Source organism: Erythrolamprus reginae, chromosome 2, assembly GCF_031021105.1.
Source record: "Erythrolamprus reginae isolate rEryReg1 chromosome 2, rEryReg1.hap1, whole genome shotgun sequence".
Lineage (NCBI taxonomy): Eukaryota > Metazoa > Chordata > Lepidosauria > Squamata > Dipsadidae > Erythrolamprus > Erythrolamprus reginae.
In genome coordinates this window covers 93,078,071-93,101,885 of record NC_091951.1, presented here as the reverse complement: position 1 = coordinate 93,101,885, position 23,815 = coordinate 93,078,071, and the positions used below count along the sequence as shown (strand labels likewise).

General features: G+C 39.4%; 1 protein-coding gene across 3 annotated transcripts in view; it reads right to left on the bottom strand.

Moving 5' to 3' along the window:
• DCAF1 (DDB1 and CUL4 associated factor 1) overlaps positions 1-23,815 on the bottom strand; it is a 63,401-nt gene that overhangs the window by 28,771 nt on the left and 10,815 nt on the right. For all 3 annotated transcript variants that reach the window (XM_070738724.1, XM_070738725.1, XM_070738726.1), the window contains exons 2-14: positions 23,395-23,512; positions 19,239-19,315; positions 16,532-16,605; positions 13,747-13,860; positions 11,135-11,272; positions 9,906-10,379; positions 8,694-8,795; positions 6,975-7,133; positions 5,996-6,172; positions 5,284-5,493; positions 3,005-3,174; positions 2,605-2,729; positions 201-1,461 (exon numbers count right to left, since the gene is read on the bottom strand). In XM_070738724.1, coding sequence (XP_070594825.1) covers positions 201-1,461; positions 2,605-2,729; positions 3,005-3,174; positions 5,284-5,493; positions 5,996-6,172; positions 6,975-7,133; positions 8,694-8,795; positions 9,906-10,379; positions 11,135-11,272; positions 13,747-13,860; positions 16,532-16,605; positions 19,239-19,315; positions 23,395-23,504 — 3,191 coding nt within the window. In that variant the 5' untranslated portion in view covers positions 23,505-23,512. The remainder of the gene's footprint in view (positions 1-200; positions 1,462-2,604; positions 2,730-3,004; positions 3,175-5,283; positions 5,494-5,995; positions 6,173-6,974; positions 7,134-8,693; positions 8,796-9,905; positions 10,380-11,134; positions 11,273-13,746; positions 13,861-16,531; positions 16,606-19,238; positions 19,316-23,394; positions 23,513-23,815) is intronic.

Here is a 23,815-nt window from a genome sequence, read left to right as displayed (position 1 = left end):
AGGAGAAAAGACTTCAGCTTTCTTTGCAAAGGAAGAAGGATCTTGCCAATAGCTCAGAAATGCTATAGAGGTAATATAGCAAAGTCTTCCTTGTGGTCCCAAGGCAATCAGTTTTGTCCAAGCCACGATATGGCATCTAAATCCACTTTCTAAATGGCATGGCCCAAAAAATCGTAGGAATAAAGAACCATCTTCCTTACCTGCTAAATATAAGGTGTCTATCAAAGCATCCACCATCTACCCCGCCATACTTTGGGAAGGCTGCCCTGCGGGTCAGCCGCGAGGTAAAGTTAGTTGGCGCTTGGCGCCTCTGTTTTGGCTCAGGACACTGGTGGGGTGTAAAAAGAGAAAAGGGGGGGCAAGTAGCTACAGGGTTTTTGCAGCGCGCATGCTGCTCCCTAAGATACTCTGTGATTATACTGTCCAAGGTGGGAGGGGAGGGGAGGTGTCTGTCCAGCTGTTTTTTGATAGCTGGGCTCTGACTGTAGGCGCCGTGGTCTGATTTTTGCCGAAGCACTCTGATTTTTCTGCCATTGCAGGGAGATGGTCTCTCGCGGATAAAGCTAATCCTGCCAATCACGGGGGCGCTGGAGGCGTGAGATGGGCCTGGCAGTGCAAGTGGGCCCTGGCAGCCAGCTGGCCTTGGCTGAGGGTGAACAGAGGAAGCACCAGAAGCAACAGAAGGATGGTTAGTCAACCGGGCCGCAATGCCATTTGCTATGCGAGGGGTACGAGGCAGAGTCACAGGAGACGAAGCGGCAGGAACTGGGGTGAAGGCAGAGGAATGAGAAGCCGCTGTCATGGGTAGATCTGCCTCCTTTGTAAGGATGGTAGCGGTTTCTCCTAGCCCTTTAGAGATGAGATGGTTCCTGATCAAAAGGAGCAGCTCCTTCTCAGGAAATGAAATCCTCGACTGGGCCACCACGTCTGCCTTCTGCAGTCGGGCCAGAGAGACGTCGGTCCCAATCAACAAGGGTTTCCCTGAGACGCGCTCTATCAGCTCCGCCGCGTATTTGCAAAACTTGACGTGCTCGCTGCGCTTATCCTGCAGCACAGGCTCCTTCATTAGCTGCTGGATCTGACAGCTGCTGAACAGGGGTAGCTTGCTGATGATCTGCCGGACTGTACTGCTTCGCGACAAGCCAACCAGGGCTTTGCAGGCCAATGCTCGGATCTGGTCTGCATCTGTAATGGGCATTTTGACCGAGAGCAATGATAACAGCACTTTGATGCCATTGTTTGACTGCACCACATTCCACATCTTGGCCAAAGTATGCTCACTATTCCTGGGTGTTTGGGGAAGTGCACGACGAGGTGTGCCAGAGATAAATTTGCCAATGCTGGAGATGCGATTGTCTGGACCGCAGACACAGTTAATGATGATCTGAAGGGCAGATTTCTGGATCTCTGCATCGTGAATAAAGAATTCACCCTCGGCAAGCCCCAAAATGATGCTGATACCTGGGGGGGGGGGGAAATTAAGTGAAACGTTAGCAAGTAAAATGTAGCACTCATTCGTGTAAGAGGACAATGGCTCTATTTGTATATTATAGGAACGATGTATCTTTTCACAACGGTGCACAAATTTGAGTTTATCCAGTGAAAATGCTGAGCAATACATAATCAAGACTAAACATTATTTTTCTCACCTGCACCTCAACAGATCCTATAAGGATTAGTAATAGAGCAATCAAAAAGACTGTTGAAGGCAGCTTTATTCCTGCAATCCCTTGGACATCTCATTCTTTCAGATAATTCTTAATGGTAAGCACTAGATACTCTCATAATAATAATTAGGTAAAGGTAAAAATTTGCTTTGAACATACAGGCTAATCGTTCCCGACTCTAGGCCAGTGCTGTCTGATGACAATTCTGTGGCCATGTGGCCGGAAGGACTAAATGCCAAAGGCACACAGAATGCTGTTACCTTCCCATCAAGGTGGTCCCTATTTTTCTAACTCGTTTTTACATGCTTTCAAACTGCTAGGTTGGCAGAAGCTGGGACAAGTAACAGGAGCTCACTCCGTTACATGGCACTAGGGATTTGAACTGCCAAACTGTCAACCTTACTGATCTAGAAGCTCAGCATCTTAGCCACTGAGCCACCGTGTCTCCAATGATTGTATAATTCATGCAAATAATTAGTAGTGAAAACTCTGAAGTGTGTGTGTGTATGAGAGAGAAAATGAGCCAATAACATACTAGATGACTTTCCTTCTAGCTTCCCTTTTAAATCTATCTATAGATCTTATTGGGAGGCATAGGGAAGGCTGATGAAAACAGTGATGTACTGTATAATGCAAACCTTATTCTTTTTTAATGTGCTTCATACATGTTGTTGCACATGTACAAAACAAGTGAAGCATAAGGTGCAATATTGTTTAATTATTTGTACAAAAGCAGCAACATCCTACAAATGTCTCCTGCCTGAGTTCATCTGTTCAGACATATGAAACCATCCAGTTAAAAAAGAAATGAGTTTGTACTAATTGAGCCATGCAGTCAAGAGGATCCTTTGTTACAGTTCATTTGCTCAGAATTTAGAGGTTTTACATTGGTACAAGTATTCATAGGAAGCACACCAAGAGATCAGGTTTCACATACCCACAATAGAAATAGATGTCCCTCCTTCATCCACGGTATCCACTGCCTCCGCTAACTGTAATTGAATTTTGGGAACCACCGTGAGGATAGCCAAAACATCCAACGCATAACGCACTGTGTCATTTCTGGTAAAACAAAAATGAAATACATATATCTCAAAGCATTATGAAACATATTAAAGGAAAAGTGAGCTGAATAAATTCACGGGAGAGCCTTTTTGAAAAACAAGAGAGTATATTTGTTTTTATTAATTTTATGGGGAACTCCAGAAGTCTGTCGGGTACAAACAAACTGTGTTAATAAATATATATTAACCACAGAGGCTAGTTGCCCTGGATCAACTCCCAACTCAATTTTTATGGCGACTTACGAGATGTTTCATATCCTGTTGCTCTCTCACCTTGCATAGTAAGTCTTCCAATTGCATGCTATTGAAATAAGCTGAAGCATGAGCTGCACACAACATAGCTTGAGAAACACCTCTGCTGGATCCCAATAGAGTTGACCTGGTCCATATTCTATTAAAAACTCCATCATTTCCACAATCTGTTCATGAGTATAGGAACAAGCCTGAAAGTAGAAGCAAACATTCTAATAGCCTTATCATCACCTACCAGCAAAAATTAAGACACATACTTAATACAGTATGTCATTTTTTAAAAGAAAATCCAATCTACTTTTTCACCAAGAAAATCAAAAACTATTCAAAAACTAACTACAAAATTTAAAATCTATAAAAACACAAAGTAACATATATTTAAACAGATACATACATTTAAAAGAGATTTAACATTTAACAGAGCTTTCTCTGTGGCGGCCCCGACCCTCTGGAACCAGCTCCCCCCCGGAGATTAGAATTACCCCCACCCTCCTTGTCTTTTGCAAACTCCTTAAAACTCACCTCTGCCGCCAGGCATGGGGGAATTGAGACATCTCCCCCAGGCCTATATAGTCCTATACATGGAATGCTTGTGTTGTATGTACTTTTTAATAATGGGTTTTTAGATTTTTAAATATTAGATTTATTCTCTGTATATTGTTTTGTTGTTGTTGTGAGCCGCCCCGAGTCTGCGGAGAGGGGCGGCATACAAATCTAATTAATAATAATAATAATAATAATAATAATAATAATAATTATTATTATTATTATTATTATTATTATTTTAAAAAACCCAATGACACGATCCCCTATTTTAAATTAAAAATCCAAAAGCATTCAATATTAAAAACTCTTTGTTTATTACATTGTAAAGAATGTAGGTTTAGTGGTCTTTTGCGAAGTAAAATTTGGAATAACAGACCATCAATGGAAAAATTCAATCAGATTCTACAGATAATATTCCACGAGAGGACACACATTCTATGCATTGAACTGAATTCCCACAGCAAGCTGAAAAGTAGTACAATTAAATTGCAGCCCCAGAAAGAATATGACCTAAATTGGTCTATGACAGTGATGGGGAACCTTTTAGACACCAAATACCCAAACTGTGCATGCACATGCCCAAACTGAAAGGCATATGCACACGCACAAAAGTGCACATGCGCCGACAGCTTCTACCAATCTCACAAATTCAATTGTAAAGACGCATCAGTTTGATAGACATTTTTGCCATAGAAAACAATTGAGGAATTACCTAATGCTCTCAGTTGAGAAAGCAATTCAATGAACATTGTGCATGCGCAGCAGAGACCCAAAGACCAGCTGGCCAATGGGAGGCGCAGAATTCCAATACTGGCAGCATGGCAAGATCTTTTTTCTTCCCTGGCCTTCTGTTTTGTCATTTGCAGGGAAACAGCAGCTCACAAAACACGACAGCTGACCTGGAGCAAAGGCACGTGTGCCGCCTCTGACACACGTGCCACAGGTTCGCCATCACAGGTCTATGTGCCAAATACAATCACAGCAAAGTTTTCCCAGAAGAGATATCAGTTGCTGTATTAGATATACAGGCACTCCTCGATTTACAGCAGTTTATTTAGTGAAAATTCAACGGCACTGAACAAAGTGACTTAAGACTGTTTTTCACATATATGACCATAGAAACATAGAAGTCTGACGGCAGAAAAAGACCTCATAATCCATCTAATCTGCCCTTATACTATTTTCTGTATTTTATCTTAGGATGGATCTAGGTTTATCCCAGACATGTTTAAATTCAGTTACTGTGGATTTACCAACCATGCAGCATTCCCATGGTCAGACACTTGGCAACTGACTCATATTTACAACAGCTGCAGTGTCCCAGGGTCATGTGAATCCCCTTTTGTGACCTTCTGACAACCAAAATCAATGGGGAAGCCATAATGCTTAACAACCGTGTATCAACTGCAGCAATTCACTTCACAACTATGGCAAGAAAGGTCATAATATGAGCCAAAATTAATTTAACTATCATTTCACTTGGCAACAAAAAATTTGGGCTCAATCGTAAGTTGAGGATCACCTTATTTATTAATCTTATTATTTATTAATCAGATTTGTATGCCGCCCCTCTCCGCAGACTCGGGGCGGCTCACAGCAACAAAAATACAATGTAAACAAATCTAATATTTAAGTTAATTTTAAAAAACCCAGTTTAGAAACCTGTAGCTGAAAACACTTTTTGATATCTATTGTTGTTCTCTAGAAAACAATAAGAGCTAGAGGTTTATTACTTCCAGAAATGTACTGCCTACCTTATATGGAGGTTGTGGATGGACCAGAATTCCACCTTCTGTGCGTTGAAGTGACTGCTTCACTTGCTCTACTTTGATGGCGAGGTGTGCCTCAAAATACCTGCGCATGGCCATGCAGGTATGTTTTCCAGTTTGACGGCTAGCAAAGATCTCATCGTCACTTAGCAGCGCACCTTGGGTTTGCAAATTTAAGATATCAAGAGTACTAATCTAAAATGAAGAAGAAAAATAAACAGGTTTATTGCAGTTTTATTTTTAATATTCTAAAGGTTCATTATCTTACATCGATTGGCAAGTTCATTTAGCCACACAGGCACCTCTCTTGCTTCTTAGCTTGCTCCTAGTTTTGTCCAAATTTTCGTATAGCCAGCCTAAGGAATCCTTCTAAAACCAGGAGGTGCTCATTTGCAGGTATGGACTCAACATTGACTGTACAAAATATCACATAAAGTATCTAAATGGAATACGTGTAAGTTGCCTTTGAGAACAGAGGGGCTAAATTGAGATTCCAACATATTATTATTGTTTGGTGGCAACTTTTGAAGGAGCTCTCAAAGCATCAATCAAGACTCTCAGAAACTATACCCAACCTTACGTTTCTGCTTAACACAAAGCAGATCCAGTCCTATCAACTTTGCCACCCCAAAAAAGGAAGGTAGCAGTTCTGATGATGCACTGAAGAAAAGCAGAACACAACCATTTTAAGACTTACCAAGTTAACTAGGCGCCGTAAGCCATCATGCCTATCAAAGAGTTCTAAAACGGCACGGAACGAGAAACAAATGGAAAAGAACATGGTAGCATGGCAGCAGCCTGATGCGTGAGAGCATTCCATCAACCACAAAGTATAGTTCACAACATCTGATAGTACGTGAGGATGCATGCACACCTACAGAACAAGAAAACACTGTGATCGTTTGAACTTTTAGTAATGGGAACAATATGTAGACAAATCCTCCAGCAAGTGCTGTGATGAAAGGGATAGCATTTATTGTTCAATTTTAATTACGAAGATGACACATAGCTTAAAATCTTTTGGAGTCCTTAAATTAAACAAAAGTCAAAAATGAACATTCAGAATACAAATACAAAATACATCCAAATTCCAATAAAAACACTACTACAAAAAATAAATAAGTAAGAACATAGGGTATCTATGCTTGGAAGTAAACAGTAGAAACTGACAATCAAAACCGAAACAACACACCACAGAATTCTGATTTTTTTAAAAAAAAATTAAAGCAATCCTTTCTTTAGAATTTAGTGTATATATCTTGCTGAAACATAATTGAACAATTATATTTATATTACATGAATAAATGTGTGCTTTAACTATTGCTGTCTTCAGGTAATGTTATACGGAGACTTTGGCACACTCATTTTCAAGCTAAATTTATAAATGTATAATTTGTTTCCCCTGCTGAAATTAAGATATTCTATATGCAAGCAATAAAACTACCTTTCAATAACGATATGTATCTAATTGATTACCTGCTCTCAATTTCAACTGCAAACTCATAACTATCATCCTATTATAAGCTGTCATACAAGTACATTGTAGGTTCAAAATATTTATATTGAAATTTCCAAAAGGTGAGGATAGCTGGAATATTCTAGTCCCTGCTTGACATATGCAAACCCTTTTCAAAGCGTTCAGCCTCTGGTGGCAGACAGGGTGTGCTCTTACTTACCCTTTCCATGGCATCCTGATTGTAAGACAAATAGTATAAACACATGGAGACACCTGTGGCTGCCATAGAAGGGCGAGGAATCTCCAGTAGCTTCTGTACTCCTCCATGAGCAACGAACTCTGTGGCAAACTTGTTGTGAAGCAGCAGAGATGCCAAATACTGTAGACAAAGGCACAAAATCATTGTCAATTACAAAGCAAGGGGGCTAATTGCAAACAACCTAGTAAAGATTTCCACTACAAGCGAAATGTTCTTTCTTGCATCCTATGAAAAAATTGAGAAGAATGAGATTTCCCTCCATTGCTATCTTTAAGGAAAACTGTTCATTTAAATAACAAGTTCCAATTCAAATGCTTTTGTAAAGTTTAAATGGGTAATGGTCTGTCCCCAAGCACTATATAACCCATCTTATTTCCTTTTGACCTCAGAAATAAGCCCCATGGTTTTCAGGGGATGTCTTAATTTTTTTTTTTGGCCTATCCTTCAGGGCAGCTCAGTAAAGCTGAAAAACAGCATTTTGGTTTCGATCTCTGCTATCTCAAAAGGCATTGCTGGCCCTCCCTGAGCATGCTCGAGACCACACTTGGAGCCACAGCTGCAGCTTTTTCCTGCTTTAACTTTGCCCTCAGTTGGGAGCAGGACGGTTCATGGCGAAAGGGTGGATGAATTCTTTTCCCCCAAACTCTGCCAGAACTGGGGGTTTGTGAGGCTCGCTGCGGTGTTGTGCACACGAGGAGCAGCAGCACTGTAAGTTCGTCACACCAGTGCAGCCACTCATGGCAGGATGCTGCAAGGCCTATTGTGCCAGTGTCTACGAGATAACTCTCTCATTGTGATCTGTATATTTTCAGTAGAAGGCTCATTATTTGTTGCAGATCTCAGACATTCATTTAACACTTTTGTTTTTGAATTAATTTGCAAGTTGGTTTGTTAGTGATATTTTATAAGATGGATTTAGGAAAAAAGAAAAGAAAGGCCAAACCTATTCTGCATAGCAAAGACGTTTACCTGAAATGCAGTACACAGTAAAAGAACACTTCTCTCACACAATAGACCAGGATTATGGATTAGATCCCACGTAAAGAGGTTCCCTAGAACAGTGTTTCCCAACCTTGGCAACTTGAAGGTATCTGGACTTCAACTCCCAGAATTCCCCAGCCAGCATTCGCTGGCTGGGGAATTCTGGGAGTTGAAGTCCAAATATCTTCAAGTTGCCAAGGTTGGGAAACACTGCCCTAGAAGACAAATCCTGGCATCTGCAAACCATGGCAGGAGCAGGTGAGAGGATCAAGGCAGGTTCTGAGAGTGGAGGTTAGGAACGTCTAGCCTTTTCACTCCATTCAACATTTCATCATTTCTAACATACATAAGAACTCTTGTGAGTTTCAACATCACTGAAATACCTTCTGCCTTTAATCCGGAGCACTGTATAGCTCTTGAAATACATACCTTGTAAAGAACAGAAACAAAAGGAAAATATTTCAAAGCCTTAAAGAAGAAAAGTAAGTATCCAGCGCTGATGCTCTTTCTGTACCAGTTGTCAGTCAGTACCAGTCCAACGTCTTCCAGACTAGCACCTCAATATCCATAATTTTCCGTCCAAATAGCAATGGCAATAGTTGGTTAGAGTAAGAATCCAACTATATTATTATACACTGATATTGGGCCAGAAAGCCTCCTGTGTCTGTGAACAAACAGTTTTATAATGCTATTGTTTACCTTTAGGGCTTCAAAAGTAAGCAGTACATCATTGGTCCGTTTCAAGTCAATATAGAACATCATCAGATCTCTTGACCCAAGTTGCATGAAGATAGGCAGCAACTGTTAGGGGGAATTTACAAAATACTTTAAGATGAACATCTTAACTTTTTTTTCCCTTTCTCCTAAATTCAGAAGCAGCCAGATGCAAATTATGGCAGACCAAGATTTCTGCTACATCATGGGTGTCAAACTGGGGTTTGCAGTTGCATTATTTCCTTCACAGAGTTGGGGTGGGCATGGCCTGCACGTGATGCATCTGGCCTGCGGGCTGCCAGTTTGATACTCCTGTGCTACGTAATCTTGAAGATGGCACTTACTGTGCAGCCCACCATTTCCTCTCATATATTTTTAGATTAAAATACATAGCGAGGGGAGGGGGAAGCAGAAATGTTGTTCTGTTATATTACTTCAGTATTTCTTTCCTGCACATGCATTATTTATAATATCTTTAACAAAGGAGTCTGTATATGTGTATCTTTATTAATAACTAGCTGAAATACCTGTGCTCTGCTACAAAAGTATGTGATTGGGCTTGATAAATCAACACTTACACCTTGAAAATTAATGAGTAGTTATGATCAGCCTCTCCTCTCCCCTTCTCTCCCTCAGCCTTGCCCCACAGAAGCCTCTCCTGTGCTATTCCATTCTCTCCAGAGTTGTTTTAAAGTTGGGAAGGGGAGTAGAAAGTCTAACTAATTAGCATCAGAATGTGTAATAATATAAGAAATGCTAATGATTTAATGGTCATTAAAAAAAATCCTTTCTTAGCGAGCAGCTAGAAGTCAAGAGTTTGTAGGCTTTACAATTCTGGAGATTTTGTGATTGTGGCAAGTGGTTTTCACTTTTATGTATGTATGTATGTACAGTATGTATGTATGTATGTATGTATGTATGTATGTATGTATATTTTAATATATAGTACATAAAGATATATTTATAATATGATCAAAATATTAACCTCCTGTTCAAAGGCAAGCATATAACAAAACCCAATTAATAGGAAAGACAGCTCCAAAGATTAACTTTTGCTCTTTGCCTCTGTGTAAGAACATACCTTAAAAAGATTATGATTCCCCATAACAAAGTGTAATTTCTTCCTAAAAGAAAAGAAATTCTTCCTAAAAGAAATCCTAAAAGAAATCACATATCCTTCTGCCATTCAAAACCTACCTCTTGATACTCCCCTAGAGGAGTCAGATATTGCAGAATCAGTCTTTGCTCTATGGCGGGGGTCAAGGGATACAGGTTATAATTTGTGCCAATCACCCAAGGAGACATCTCAGACCAGCTGCTATTAGACAGTTCAACAAACATCTTTTCTGGTTCAGAAGAGAAGCCGAGTTTTTGTTTTGCTTTTCGGAAATTCTCTTTTTCGTGTTGCTTCCCTGGTTTTTTGGCAGCAGAATTTACCCGACTACTTGTCTTGTGATTTGAGTCAAGGTTAAATGAAATCTCCATGTCCCCTGTCACTTCCTCCTGCTCACCATCCACAGCCATCTCCCCATAATCCATGTCCACAGCTTCTTCATCTAGAGGCAGCAAGGGGTCAGATGGCACTTTTCGAGGACTGGGGCGTTTATTTTCATGTTTTGTGTTCGTTTCAATGACTTGCAGCTCTCGCAAACGTTGAAGGACAAATGCCACCTTTCATAAAAAGTTGAACATGCATCATTTTAACACGGTTCTGCTACAGTGAAATCAGTTTGCCCAAAGAAACTCAAACCCATTATTATTATGCCATTCACCTTCCAAAAAGGAAACACAGAGGAGCAGCAAAAAAACAAAACAAAACCCAACAACCTGGTTTTAATGTCAAATGTTAAATATTTAAATACACCAGCTTTGCAAACTTAAGGTCACCTATTATTATTCTAATATTGAGGCAGAACAGAAAACTGGAGTTGGGGAAATGTTATCTTGGAACACCAAACATGCCAATAAAAGAATCTGTTTTCTCCACTTGCAGAGAAGGACATTCCTAAAACTTGTTGTAGAACAGTAACATGCAACGATTGCTGCAGTTTTTCTACATTTATTGTGATAATGCTGCAGGGGCCAAATAAAAGCTTAGGGCTTTCTGCTCCAATCACCTGGTTCAATACTTGTCAACAATACATTATAATTTAAAAAAATAAATAAAAATAAAATATATATATAAAAATTAAAAAATTAAAAAATTAATAAAAAAAATTAAAAAATTAAAAAAAAATTAAAATTAAAAAACATTTAAAAATATAAATAAAATAAATAAATAAATAAAAATAAAGACAAAAATAAATAAATCAAGCAATAAAAATAAAATAAAAAAATTAAAAATAAATTAAAAATAAATTAAAAATATTAAAAAAATAAATAATATTTAAAAGAAACCCAATATGTTATGGATATTTCCTGTTTACCAGTTGGGAATTCTCATCTCTATAGTTGGCAGCAATATCTTGATTCTCCATGGCACCTCCAAGCAATCCAGTTGCGAATGTCCTTAAAGGCTGATCAGCTTCTCGTGCCCACTTGAAGAGATTCTCAACAATGCCTTCCTAGAATGAAGAGGGAGGGGGAGAAGAGAGATGTGTTTAGGCAAGTTAGATTCTTCACAGCTTCCATTCCAATACGACATCTACTGACATATACGTCCCATAATCTATACTGGGCTTTATTCCAAAAAGTTATTTTTCAGATTTAAAAAAAGCAGATGAAGTTGTTGATATGATCAACATTTAAAGAAATAAATGCATATCTGGAATGATTTCTTTAAAACTATAGCTTTCTTTGTTTTTTGTTTTTTTTGCAGTAAGACTTCCTACTAAAAAATTGTGAAACTGGACAGTTCATCAAAAATTGCTGCAGTCAAGCATGAAGCAATTTCTGGCTATACATAGGAATTTTTAAAGCATATATTGTTCTTCTGCACGCTGGCATATCATTCAGAAACTTGGTGCAAAAATAATTCAATTCTGGCTATCTACTACAAACAGTATTAGGGACTGTGTGGTCACAGAAATTTACAGATCACACAGAAGGCACACTGAATGCATTCAAATGCCAGATAAAGCCAAAAATAGTATCAACTACAATGCGGAATGTCAGTATAACCCATTCATTCCTATCTGTTCCTCCCCTCATGAAAACAAACAAATAAAAATGGAACGCTTAGCATAATGTGTCTGATTGCAGCCATTCCATAAAAGCAACTGAAACACTAATTGTAGCAACTCTTGGGATATCAATACCATTCAGTTGAAAACTTTCTATGTGTGCAAACATTAAGTCTCAGGGAACAAAAGAAACATAAAACTATTTTGTATGTATGAATTTAAATGTATATGAATGTAAACATAAATAAGCAAAAAGGAACTATTTTATTATTTATTTACTTATTTATTTGGCTTATTTATTATTATTATTATTATCATTATCATTATTATTATTATTATTATTAATAATAATAATAATAATAATAATAATAATAATTTATTAGATTTGTATGCCACCCCTCTCCGAAAACTTGGGGAGGCTCACAGCAACAATAAACAATGTACAACAAATCCAATAATTAAAACTATGGCTAAAACCCCCTATCATTAAAAAACAGACAATACTACTCAATCGCAACTATACATAAATCTTACTAGCCAAGGGATATGTCAATTACCCCATGCCTGGCGACATAGATAGGTTTTCAAAGTCTTGTGAAAGGCAAAGAGGGTGGGGGGCAGTTCTAATCTCTGGGGGGGGGAGTTGATTACAGAGGGCCGTGGCCACCACAGAGAAGGCTCTTCCCCTGGGTCCCACCAGAGAACATTGTTTAGTAGATGGGAACTGGAGAAGACCAACTCTGTGGGACGTTAGCGGCCGCTGGGATTCATGCGGCAGAAGGCAGTCCCGTAGGTATTCTGGTCCGATGCCATGTAGGGCTTTATAGGTCATTACCAGCACTTTGAATTGTGACCGGAAACTAATCGGCAACCAGTGCAGGCCGCGGAGTGTTGACGAGACATGGGCATATCTAGGAAGGCCCATGATTGCTCTCGCGGCCGTATTAACAGCCTATCCCTCCTCAGAGAGAGGGCTCTGGGCAGTTTATATCTCTCTACAGTATATATGGAATGAGGGCAACCGTAGCTTGCTGTGGGGCATCCCAAGGGAATATTTAAAGTGCAGGATTTTTATTTTATTGTTTTTACTGTTTTATGATAATTTTATAGCCATTGGTTTTATAGTTGCTGTAAGCTCCCCGACTTAAGAAGGGTGCCATATAAATCTTTTAAGTAAATGAACATAATTTTAGACATCAAAATATAGTTATCATGTGGAGTCAATTAACTGGTATACTGTCTGACTGTAGCAGAAACGATGTTTTCAGCCACCTGGAATTCATTCTTCTTACCAGCCTCCCAAAACTGCCAAAGCAGAGTCTACTAAGATCTGCACAATATTGCTTCTAGATCTATCTATATAGAGCGCTGGTGAGACCACATTTGGAATACTGTGTTCAGTTCTGGAGACCTCACTTACAAAAAGATATTGACAAAATTGAACGGGTCCAAAGACGGGCTACAAGAATGGTGGAAGGTCTTAAGTATAAAACGTATCAGGAAAGACTGAATGAACTCAATCTGTATAGTCTGGGGGACAGAAGGAAAAGGGGGGACATGATTGAAACATTTAAATATGTTAAAGGGTTAAATAAGGTCCAGGAGGGAAGTGTTTTTAATAGGAAAGTGAACACAAGAACAAAGGGACACAATCTGAAGTTAGTTGGGGGAAAGATCAAAAGCAACGTGAGAAAATATTATTTTACTGAAAGAGTAGTAGATCCTTGGAACAAACTTCCAGCAGATGTGGTTGGTAAATCCACAGTAACTGAATTTAAACATGCCAGGGATAAACATATATCCATTGTCAGATAAAATACAGGAAGTAGTGTAAGGGCAGACTAGATGGATCACGAGGACTTTTCCTGCCGTCAGTCTTCTATGTTTCTATGTTTCTATCTTCCTATCTCCCATACCTTCTCCTGGAAGACAACAGCAGTTTCCAGCCCAGGCATAATGTCCAACAGGAGTCGGCAGGCAGCTGTGTTCAATGGAGGTTCTCTGCTTGTCATGACGTAAGCATTTACCAGCTAGAAGAACAAGAAAAACATTGAAAGAAAAAAATTACATCAGATCTGAGGGCCTATTTATGAGGAGGGAGGGAAGGAGGGAGGGAGGGAGGGAGGGAGGGAGGGAGGAAGGAAGGAAGGAAGGAAGGAAGGAAGGAAGGAAGGAAGGAAGGAAGGAAGGAAGGAAGGAAGGATCTGAATTGAATTTCTCCTACAATGTTTATTTACAGTGGTACCTTAAGACAGTGTTTTTCAACCAGTGTGCCGTGGCACACTAGTGTGCCGCGAGACATGGTCAGGTGTGCCGCGAAGCTCAGAGAGAGAAATTTATTTATTTATTCATTCATTCATTCATTCATTTATTAGATTTGTATGCCGCCCCTCTCTGTAGACTTGGGGCGGCTAACAACAATAACGAAACAACATATAACAAATCTAATATTTAAAATAATTAAAAGACCCTTATTTAAAAAACCGAACATACACACAAACATACCATGCATAAATGGTAGAGGCCTAGGGGGAAGGGAATATCTCAATTCCTCCATGCCTGACAACAGAGGTGGGTTTTAAGAAGCTTACGAAAGGCAAGGAGGGTGGGGGCAATTCTGATCTCTGGGGGGAGTTGGTTCCAGAAAGAAAGCAAGAGAGAGAGAGAAAGAAAGTAAGAGAGAGAAAGAGAGAGAGCGAGAGAAAGAGAACAAGAGGGAGAGAAAGAGAACAAGAGAAAGAAAGCAAGAGAGAGAGAGCAAGACATAGAGGGAGGTAGGGAGAGAGAAAGAGAGCAAAAAAGAGAGGAAGGAAGGAAGAGAAAGAAAGAGGGATGGAGAGAGAGAGAAAGAAAGAGGAAGGAAGGGAGAGAAAGAGGGAGAGAGAAATAGAGCGAAAGGGAGGAAGAGAGAGAGAGAGAATTTTTTGGCCCAAACTTTTTTTAACACTCCCACCCCCACCCACCCCGCTCAATGTGCCCCAGGGTTTCATAAATGTAAAAAATATGCCACGGCTCAAAAAAGGTTGAAAATCACTGCCTTAAGATACGAACTTAATTGGTGCCGGGGGGAGGTTCGTAAGACGAAAGGTTCGTAAGACGAAACATTGTTTCCCATAGGAAACAATGTAAAGTCAATTAATCCGTGCAACCAAAAAAACCCCCGCAAAAAAACGGCTTTCCGGCTGTTTTAAAAGGCGACAGCCGGCCTGGGGGGCTTCCCAGCACCCCCCCCCGAACCCGGGTTCGGGGGGGTGCTGGCAAGCCCCCCAGGCCGGCTGCAACCTTTTAAAACACCCGCGCCGCTTCGCAGCTGTCTCCTGAAGCCGAACGCTAAAGCCGAACTTCTGCGTTCGGCTTCGGGAGACGGCTGCGAAGCGGCGCGGGTGTTTTAAAAGGTCGCAGCCGGCCTGGGGGGCTTCCCAGCAACCTCCCGAACCGAACCCGGGGTTCAGCAAAATTTTGCGTCTTCTTACGAACTTTGTTCGAGTTACGAACCGGCGTTCGGGAGGCTTCTGGGAAGCCCCGCCGCCCGGCTGTTACCTTTTAAAACAGCCGTGCGGCTTCCCAGCAGTCTCCGAACGCAGGTTCGTAACTCGAAAAAAGTTCTTAAGAAGAGGCAAAATTTTTCTGAACCCCGGGTTCGTATCACGGGTTGTTCGTAAGACGAGGGGTTCGTATCTTGAGGTACCACTGTATAGGATCACTGACTCTCTAGTTTGAGGACAAGATATGCTGGGGGAAAGTTAAATGTCCAAAAATCACTTTTACTCCACGAGCCAAGAATCACCAACAGAAAAAAGGTTTTCAAATCTATATTATGCTTTTATTACTATTATCAATTTTTAAAAAGTTGAATTGTTTAGGTTCCTCCATTACCATTATCATTGTAAAAGTCTTAATAGCCTTAAATTACATAGAAACAAAAGATAAGACTACAAAACGAGTGTTTGTGTGTTTCGCAGAATGAATGGTAACAAAGGTTTTTAATTATACTAGAATGTTTTTAATTATACTTTTAAAGTTTTTCCCCCAGTCATATTAATTGGATTCAAGATGTGTTGTTATGTTTCTTGATATGTTGTGAGCTGCCCCGAGTCCTCGGAGAGGGGTGGCATACAAATCCAATCAATCAATCAATCAATCAATCAATCAATCAATAAATGAATAATAAAGCAATTTTAAGAATATTTACTTAAAATTTAAGCACACTTAATTCAACTATGCCACTTCCGCACAGAATTCTGCTACACATATTACATCCTTAAGTTTAGTAGCCTATAGGCATTTGAATTCTTCAATACATTAGTCCTTATCAGTTTTTGTAAAATTAGAGCTTGAATCCACTTGTCATTGTACATAAATTCTTTCAGTTTACTGGAATCTACTTCAATTTCACCTTGGTTTTGTGATTTTCTTGAAAATATAGTAGGAGGCAAAGGGCCCTTTGGCAGACAGAAGACAGTCAGAGTTAATAATGAAAAGGCTCCTTCTATATGACTTTCATTATGATTTGAATAATCAGACTTAGGCAAATTTTATACTGTTTTGGAAATTACATTCCTCTTTCAACAGAGAATGAATCTAAAACAAAATGAATACCTTAGCACACCTTTTGCATGTTGGAAAATAAATTAAGTAATAAGATACTAGCTACCAGTTGCCAAGTAGAAATCTATACATAAATTCAAAGGGCAAACCCACTGCATTCATGAAATCATCATTCTTGAAAAGAATCCTCAGCAAGTGTCCAAGCATACATTTTGGGTCTGCTCGACCTGTAAAACAAACAGACAACAGTATCAATTAATAGATCACACACTCACTAGCAAACCTAAGCAGAAATAAAACAAAGAAAACAAAACAAAACAAACATGTAAAACAATACACTAGCTAACTGAAGTTAAGTATGAATATCTTGACAATTCAAAGCAATGGATGAGAAATATTGGCACTGAATTTAAGTAAAAAAATTGTATTGACAAAATTGATGCAAAATTATATTTTGAGTTTATAAACCTATCTGGTTGACAAAAACAAGTAATCTAATCTAATCTGTTGGCCTATAATTCTTAAGTGGCTTAGAAACATAGAAACATAGAAGACTGACGGCAGAAAAAGACCTCATGGTCCATCTAGTCTGCCCTTATACTATTTTCTGTATTTTATCTTAGGATGGATATATGTTTATCCCAGGCATGTTTAAATTCAGTTACTGTGGATTTACCAACCACGTCTGCAGGAAGTTTGTTCCAAGGATCTACTACTCTTCCAGTAAAATAATATTTTCTCATGTTGCCTTTGATTGTGTCCCCTTGTTCTTGTGTTCACTTTCCTATTAAAAACACTTCCCTCCTGAACCCTATTTAACCCTTTAACATATTTAAATGTTTCGATCATGTCCCCCCTTTTCCTTCTGTCTTCCAGACTATACAGATTGAGTTCATTAAGTCTTTCCTGATACGTTTTATACTTAAGACCTTCCACCATTCTTGTAGCCCGTCTTTGGACCCGTTCAATTTTGTCAATATCTTTTTGTAGGTGAGGTCTCCAGAACTGAACACAGTACTCCAAATGTGGTCTCACCAGCGCTCTATATAAGGGGATCACAATCTCCCTCTTCCTGCTTGTTATACCTCTAGCTATGCAGCCAAGCCTCCTACTTGCTTTTCCTACCGCCCGACAAAAAATGATGTTAAAATAGTTTTGCAATCAGTTTATTCTTTTCATGTTTCTTACTTTTTAAAATTATATGCTAACCAAATCTTATGGAATTGGGTAGCTTTTTAATATGTGTGTGTGTGTGTGTTTCTGTCGAATCACCCTGATATACCCAAATATGGGTACATATTTGGGCATACCAGGGTGATTCGATGGAAAAAAACATCTAACTCTTCCCTGGTACAAGCTGAGAGGAGGATAACCTGTGGTCTAGAGGTAAAAGCTATTACCTTACAGGCAGACTCTCCAGGTTCAACTCCCACTAAGGGTATGGCTAGCTTGAAATAGATCTATACTAGGTCTCCCTTTCTTTTCATTATCAGCAAAAATGTTACATGCATACATTCATACACACATACATACATACATACATCCTTCAAACCCAAGAATTCAAATCAATTGCAGACATCACCAAATCAACTGCACAGACAGCACCAATATTCAACCAGCCCAAAACTCCAACCAGCACTTCACCTCCCAATGACCCTCACCTTATGTAACCTCATCAGAAGACCCTCACCTGACGTGACCACACACGATCCCCTCACAAGACTCATCACTAGACCTTCACTTGATGTGATTCTCCCATCACCAGACCTACTTTCCAAACAAAGTCCTCATAAACAGAGGAACACCAACACTGACATCCACTAAATTATGATGAAGATGTTAACTAGCCTGGTAACAAAATGTTTTAAAGCAACCCACAAGTTTAGAGAATGAACCTCCACTCTCACATCTATGATTATTCAACATTTGTAACACACGAGAGCCTCTCAGAAATTTTAGTAAATAATATTTAATACGTGTGCACAAGTTATTTTTGGTAGATGAAAAAATTACAATACAGTTGTACAATCAGAGTCTATATCATAAGTCATAGAAAACACTTTAACACAAACAATTAGTTGAAAAAGCATCTTCTAGTTGTTTTGTAAAAGCAGGTTTTTCACTTTTTTTTGTTCCAGGCCTCCCATGAAACATTTAAAATCAGTTTGCATGTATCTTTGTTTAAATATATGTTTCTGGAATATTTTAAGAAGCAAGAATTACAGAAACTCCAAAAAGCAATTTATTTGCATGCTGTTTGTTAACATAATTATTATGTTGATTTAGTGAAATCACCAACAATGAGACCAGACTATTTGAAAGACTACCTTCTCCTGAGAGTATCAAAGTCAATGGGGAAGCTGACAGGAGAGATCCCAAATCACAGGACGTCTTGCTTAATAAACAGTGATTTATTTAATGGCTACAGTAAAAACAAAGATGATAAAATCAGGTGTGGTCCTGTAATGCCTTGCTTAATAACCGTGCCACTTAGTAATATTTTCCAGTCTTAACTGTGGTTGAAAGTTGAGGACTATCTGGCTTGATGTCTTAATGTGGTGTCCAAATAGTATCCATTAATTTATATGGATTCTTTAAAGGCAGCAAATCATAATTTTACATATTTTTGTCTTAAACTCGGCAACTGTGGTTGAGAACATAGAAAATGTGCCTAGGATTTATTTAGGGTTTTCTTTCTTAGCCCTCTTTTTTAAAAAAACAAAAACAAAAACTCTACCAATCCTCTGGTCAATTCAGAGAGATAAAAAAAGAGAAGCATTGTGATGCTTTGCTCCTTGGTAGAATTCTGATTGGCTAGGGTGATGTATAAAGACAGACAAATGTTTTCTTCTCAGTTTACCAGGGTGCCTGTCATCAAATGGATCTGGATCTCGTTTGCGATACTCTTCTGTTTCCTTTTCAATCAATTCCGACATTCTAGAAACAGAAAAAAGCACAAGCAATTTGTATTTGTCTTTAATATTTGAATTATTAAAATTAGAAAACCACGATAAACCAAGATATTAATTGGACTACATATGATCAGAACATTACAGGCAGTCTTTTTTAAAATGACCATTTGATAGTACGAGGGTGAATAGGGAGGTTCTACAACTCCTTGTAGTTATGGCCACTGCAATATTCCCATAGTCACATGATTTGAGCTCTTAGCAAATGGCTCACAATTTGAGCCGCCCAGAGTTGCTTGATGGCAAGATGGGTGGCATATAAATTTCATTAATTACTTATTACAGTTGCAGTGCAGTACAGTCACATGATTGCAATTTGGGACTTCCACTTCCATCCTCTGACAAGCAGAGTCCATGGGGAAGTCAATAGGTTCAATGAGCCCTAAAGGGTAATCATGTGACATCAGAATATTACAACTGTGCAGGATTCATCTAACAATGGAAACTGGGACTGCTACAGCTGCTAGTATAAACTAAGACAGTCAAGTGGCATGTTCAGGATGGAATTGCCTGTCCCAATTACCATAATTAAGTGTTTAATAATTAACATTTCAGCAAAAAGAGGTGGCAAGAACTACCCTAGTTAATACATCTATATAAAAACATGCTTGAAATGTTCATGAACTACTTAATTTCTCTATGTTGCTAAGAGTTTAATAATGTCACCTTTGCTACTTATGGGACTGCTAAGATAGGAACTGTGAAGCTTTGAGGCAATTCTCAAGCCAAAGACAGCCATCAACTAAACATACAATAAACAAACAGCTTCACAACTTCTAAATACTACCCTACATCTCCATTAATTTGGAAAATTGGATGGAAGAAGCCACTCCTAAGGCTGTACATTTTCTAACTGCAGTGGGTAATCAACTCATGAATATGGCTTTATTCTTGTTTATGACACAATTTGTCATTCAAACAAGCTGAGTCTGAGTTTTCTGCTGCATAATCAAAGAAATAATTTTAGCTATGACCAATGTTCCCTCTAATTTTTTTTCGGTGTGGGCGGAAAAGTATAGTGTCTGAGCGGCAGTCCCTTGGGACTGGGCGGCATAGAAGTATGTATGTATGTATGTATGTATGTATGTATGTATGTATGTATGTATGTATGTATGTATAAATAAATAAATAAGAAAAAAATCCCTTATTTTTTATTAAAAGAAATTAACAAATAAAAAAACAAAATCAATTACTATTAAAACTAAAACAACCAGCAAAACCAAAAACATAACTATTAATAAAAACAGGTGAGGGCTGGGGGTTTTTTTCTCTGTTATTATTTAAGTGCTTTTACCATATGCTTTAAATCAAGAGTCACTTCTCTCTATGTTTCTCTCTCTTTACTGTCATTCTCTGCCTCAATCATTTTCTCATTTCTCTTTTTTCTCCCGTTTTTCTATCATTTCTCTCTCTCTCTTCCTTCCACTCTTCTCTCTCTCTCTCTTTCTCTCTCTGTCTGTCTTTCTCTCTTGCTTTCTTCCTCTCTCTCTCTTACTCTTTTCCATCCTCTCTCATCTCTCTCTCTCTCTCTCTCTCTCTCTCTCTCTCTCTTTCTTACTCTCTCTCTCTCTTCCTTCCTCTCTTCTCTCTCTTTCTTTCTCTCTCTTTCTTGCTTTCTTTCTCTCTCTCTCCCTCTTTCTCACTTTCTCTCTATCTTGCTCTGTCTGTTGCTCTCACTCTCTCTCTCTCGTTCTCTCTCCGTTCTTCTCACAACGGAGGCTGGCGAAGGTGATTTTCAATGTCGGGCACGCAGGTGCGCGCCCCCTTCCATCCCCCTGCCAGCCTGCCCGGAACATTCAAAATAAAAAAAACCTTTGAATGTTCCGGGCGGGTTGGCAGGGGGATGGGGAGCTCGCGCGCCTGACATTGAAAATCACCTTCGCCTGCCTCCGCTGTGAGAAGAACGCCTTCCCCGCCTCTCCTGCAGCCCCCTCGCTGACAGCACGGGACGAAAGCGCTCTCGGTGAAGGGACTGCGAAAGGGGCGGGGCGGGCATTCCCAAAGCGCTCAGAGCGTCTAGCGGTCGGATGAGGACGAGAAGCCGCAGCCGCCACCACCGCTGCAGGAGGAGCCGAGCCCCAAGGCGGGAAGCGGAGGAGGAGAAAAAGAGGCGGATCGGGCGGGTGGGAGGCAGCGGCGAGAAGCAAGGGGCGCGAGGGGGCCGGAGGCGCTGGGGGGGTGGGGGCAGAGCCCCCACCTCCAAGACCCTGCTCCTGGCCCAGTGTCAGGGTGGGGAGGAGACTTGGCTGAACTTCAGCAAGCGGGTAACTATTATTTATTACTTTTATTATTTCTGTCACCTTCATTTCTGTTTTTCTCCCACTTTCATCCCCCTTTTGCTTTCTCTCGGGCTGCAGGATTGGGGTGGGGGCTGATGGAGCGAGCCCCCTCGCGCCGATCAAGGCCGCCCTGAGGGCTTTCTCTAGTGTCTGGATACAGAGCGCCAAGGGACGCCCTTCCGCTTCCCTCAGTTGCCGCCGCACATGTCGTGTCATTTGCCCGGCAGTGGGCATTTCTCATGGGGTCCCTGCCGGCAGTGCCCCCATTTTGGATGCCCGTGGTGACTAACCGCCCCCATCCAAACTGGGGGTGGAACCCTGCGAGAAACGCCCACCGCCAGGCAAGTGACACGGCGCACACGGCAGCAACTGAGGCGAACTTTTGCTATGATGTATCAAAAATCTGATATTTACTGCCAAATATTGGGCAGGAGAGCTTAAAAGCAAATGTTACTAGCAAGAGGAAAAGAAAGGAGAAGGAAAACTAGTCCATTGCTTTTTCTGTTATTTTCTGTTACTTTTACACTGCTCAAAACTTGTGTATTAAGCTATAATATGCAAATCATTTGGACTATTTCAAGACTTCCTGAGGTCTTCAGACCATGTATTTCCACGCTCAGAAGGTACTTCTGCATACTCAGCAAATCTATCCTCCTTATCAAATGGTGTGCACAAGCTTAGTAAATAGACCGTAAAAATTAAATTATATAAAAGTTTACCTGTGATAAATATGAATGATTTGAATAGAGATTTTGTGATTGTATGAGACAATATGAATATTACCGTAATTAATATATTATTATAGGATTTAATGAAATATCTGATGTAGCAATGCAGAAATAATGAATGTTTGCTAATATTATAATTTCTTTTGTTGTTGTTGGTTTTGTTTGTTTATTTGTTTATTATTTTTGTTGTTATTTATTTGTCTGTTTCAAAATATATTTGAAAACCAATTCCCCCCCAAAAAAATAAATAAATAAAAGTTTACCTGTGACTAAGTCCTATTGAGATTTGCTTCTGAATGGTGTCATTTACATAACATAGAAACATAGAAGTCTGACGGCAGAAAAAGACCTCATGGTCCATCTAGTCTGCTCTTATACTATTTTCTGTATTTTATCTTAGGATGGATATATGTTTATCCCAGGCATGTTTAAATTCAGTTACTGTGGATTTATCTACCACGTCTGCTGGTAGTTTGTTCCAAGGATCTACTACTCTTTCAGTAAAATAATATTTTCTCATGTTGCTTTTGATCTTTCCCCCAACTAACTTCAGATTGTGTCCCCTTGTCCTTGTGTTCACTTTCCTATTAAAAACACTTCCCTCCTGAACCTTATTTAACCCTTTAATATATTTAAATGTTTTGATCATGTCACCCCTTTTCCTTCTGTCCTCCAGACTATACAGATTGAGTTCATTATGTCTTTCCTGATATGTTTTATGCTTAAGACCTTCCACCATTCTTGTAGCCTGTCTTTGGACCCGTTCAGTTTTGTCAATATCTTTTTGTAGGTGAGGTCTCCAGAACTGAACACAGTATTCCAAATGTGGTCTCACCAGCATTCTATATAGCAGGATCATAATCTCCCTCTTCCTGCTTGTTATACCTCTAGCTATGCAGCCAAGCATCCTACTTGCTTTCCCTACCGCCTGACTGCACTGTTCACCCATTTTGAGACTGTCAGAAATCATTACCCCTAAATCCTTTTCTTTAACATATTTCTTTAACATATTCCATATAATTATATTTGATCACACCTACCGGGTAAGAATAGGAACTATGTCTTGTCCACTGCCATGATCTTTCTCCCATTGCTCTAGCAAAGCAGTGAGCTCAGCTTTGGAATCTACAAGCTCAGAACATGAAGTCATGACTCACTCTAAACAAAAGAGAGAAGCGACTAAGATAAGATGAAAACATCCTCAATTCTTACTGCATTCTTTTTCACAAAGAACATTAGATTTCAAAAGCCAGCTACTTTTGATTTACTTTTTACTTTACTTTTACAAAAATTGGAAATGGGGAATTAAGACATACATTTTAAAAATGTCTTTGTATGCACTCATCACAAAGATCTTCGGCATGTTTATGTTTTTAAAGCAGTATTCTCTTTTATAATGAGCAGTTGACACCATATGCCAACATTCCCAAATTATGTGTCATTCAATATGGAACCAAGACA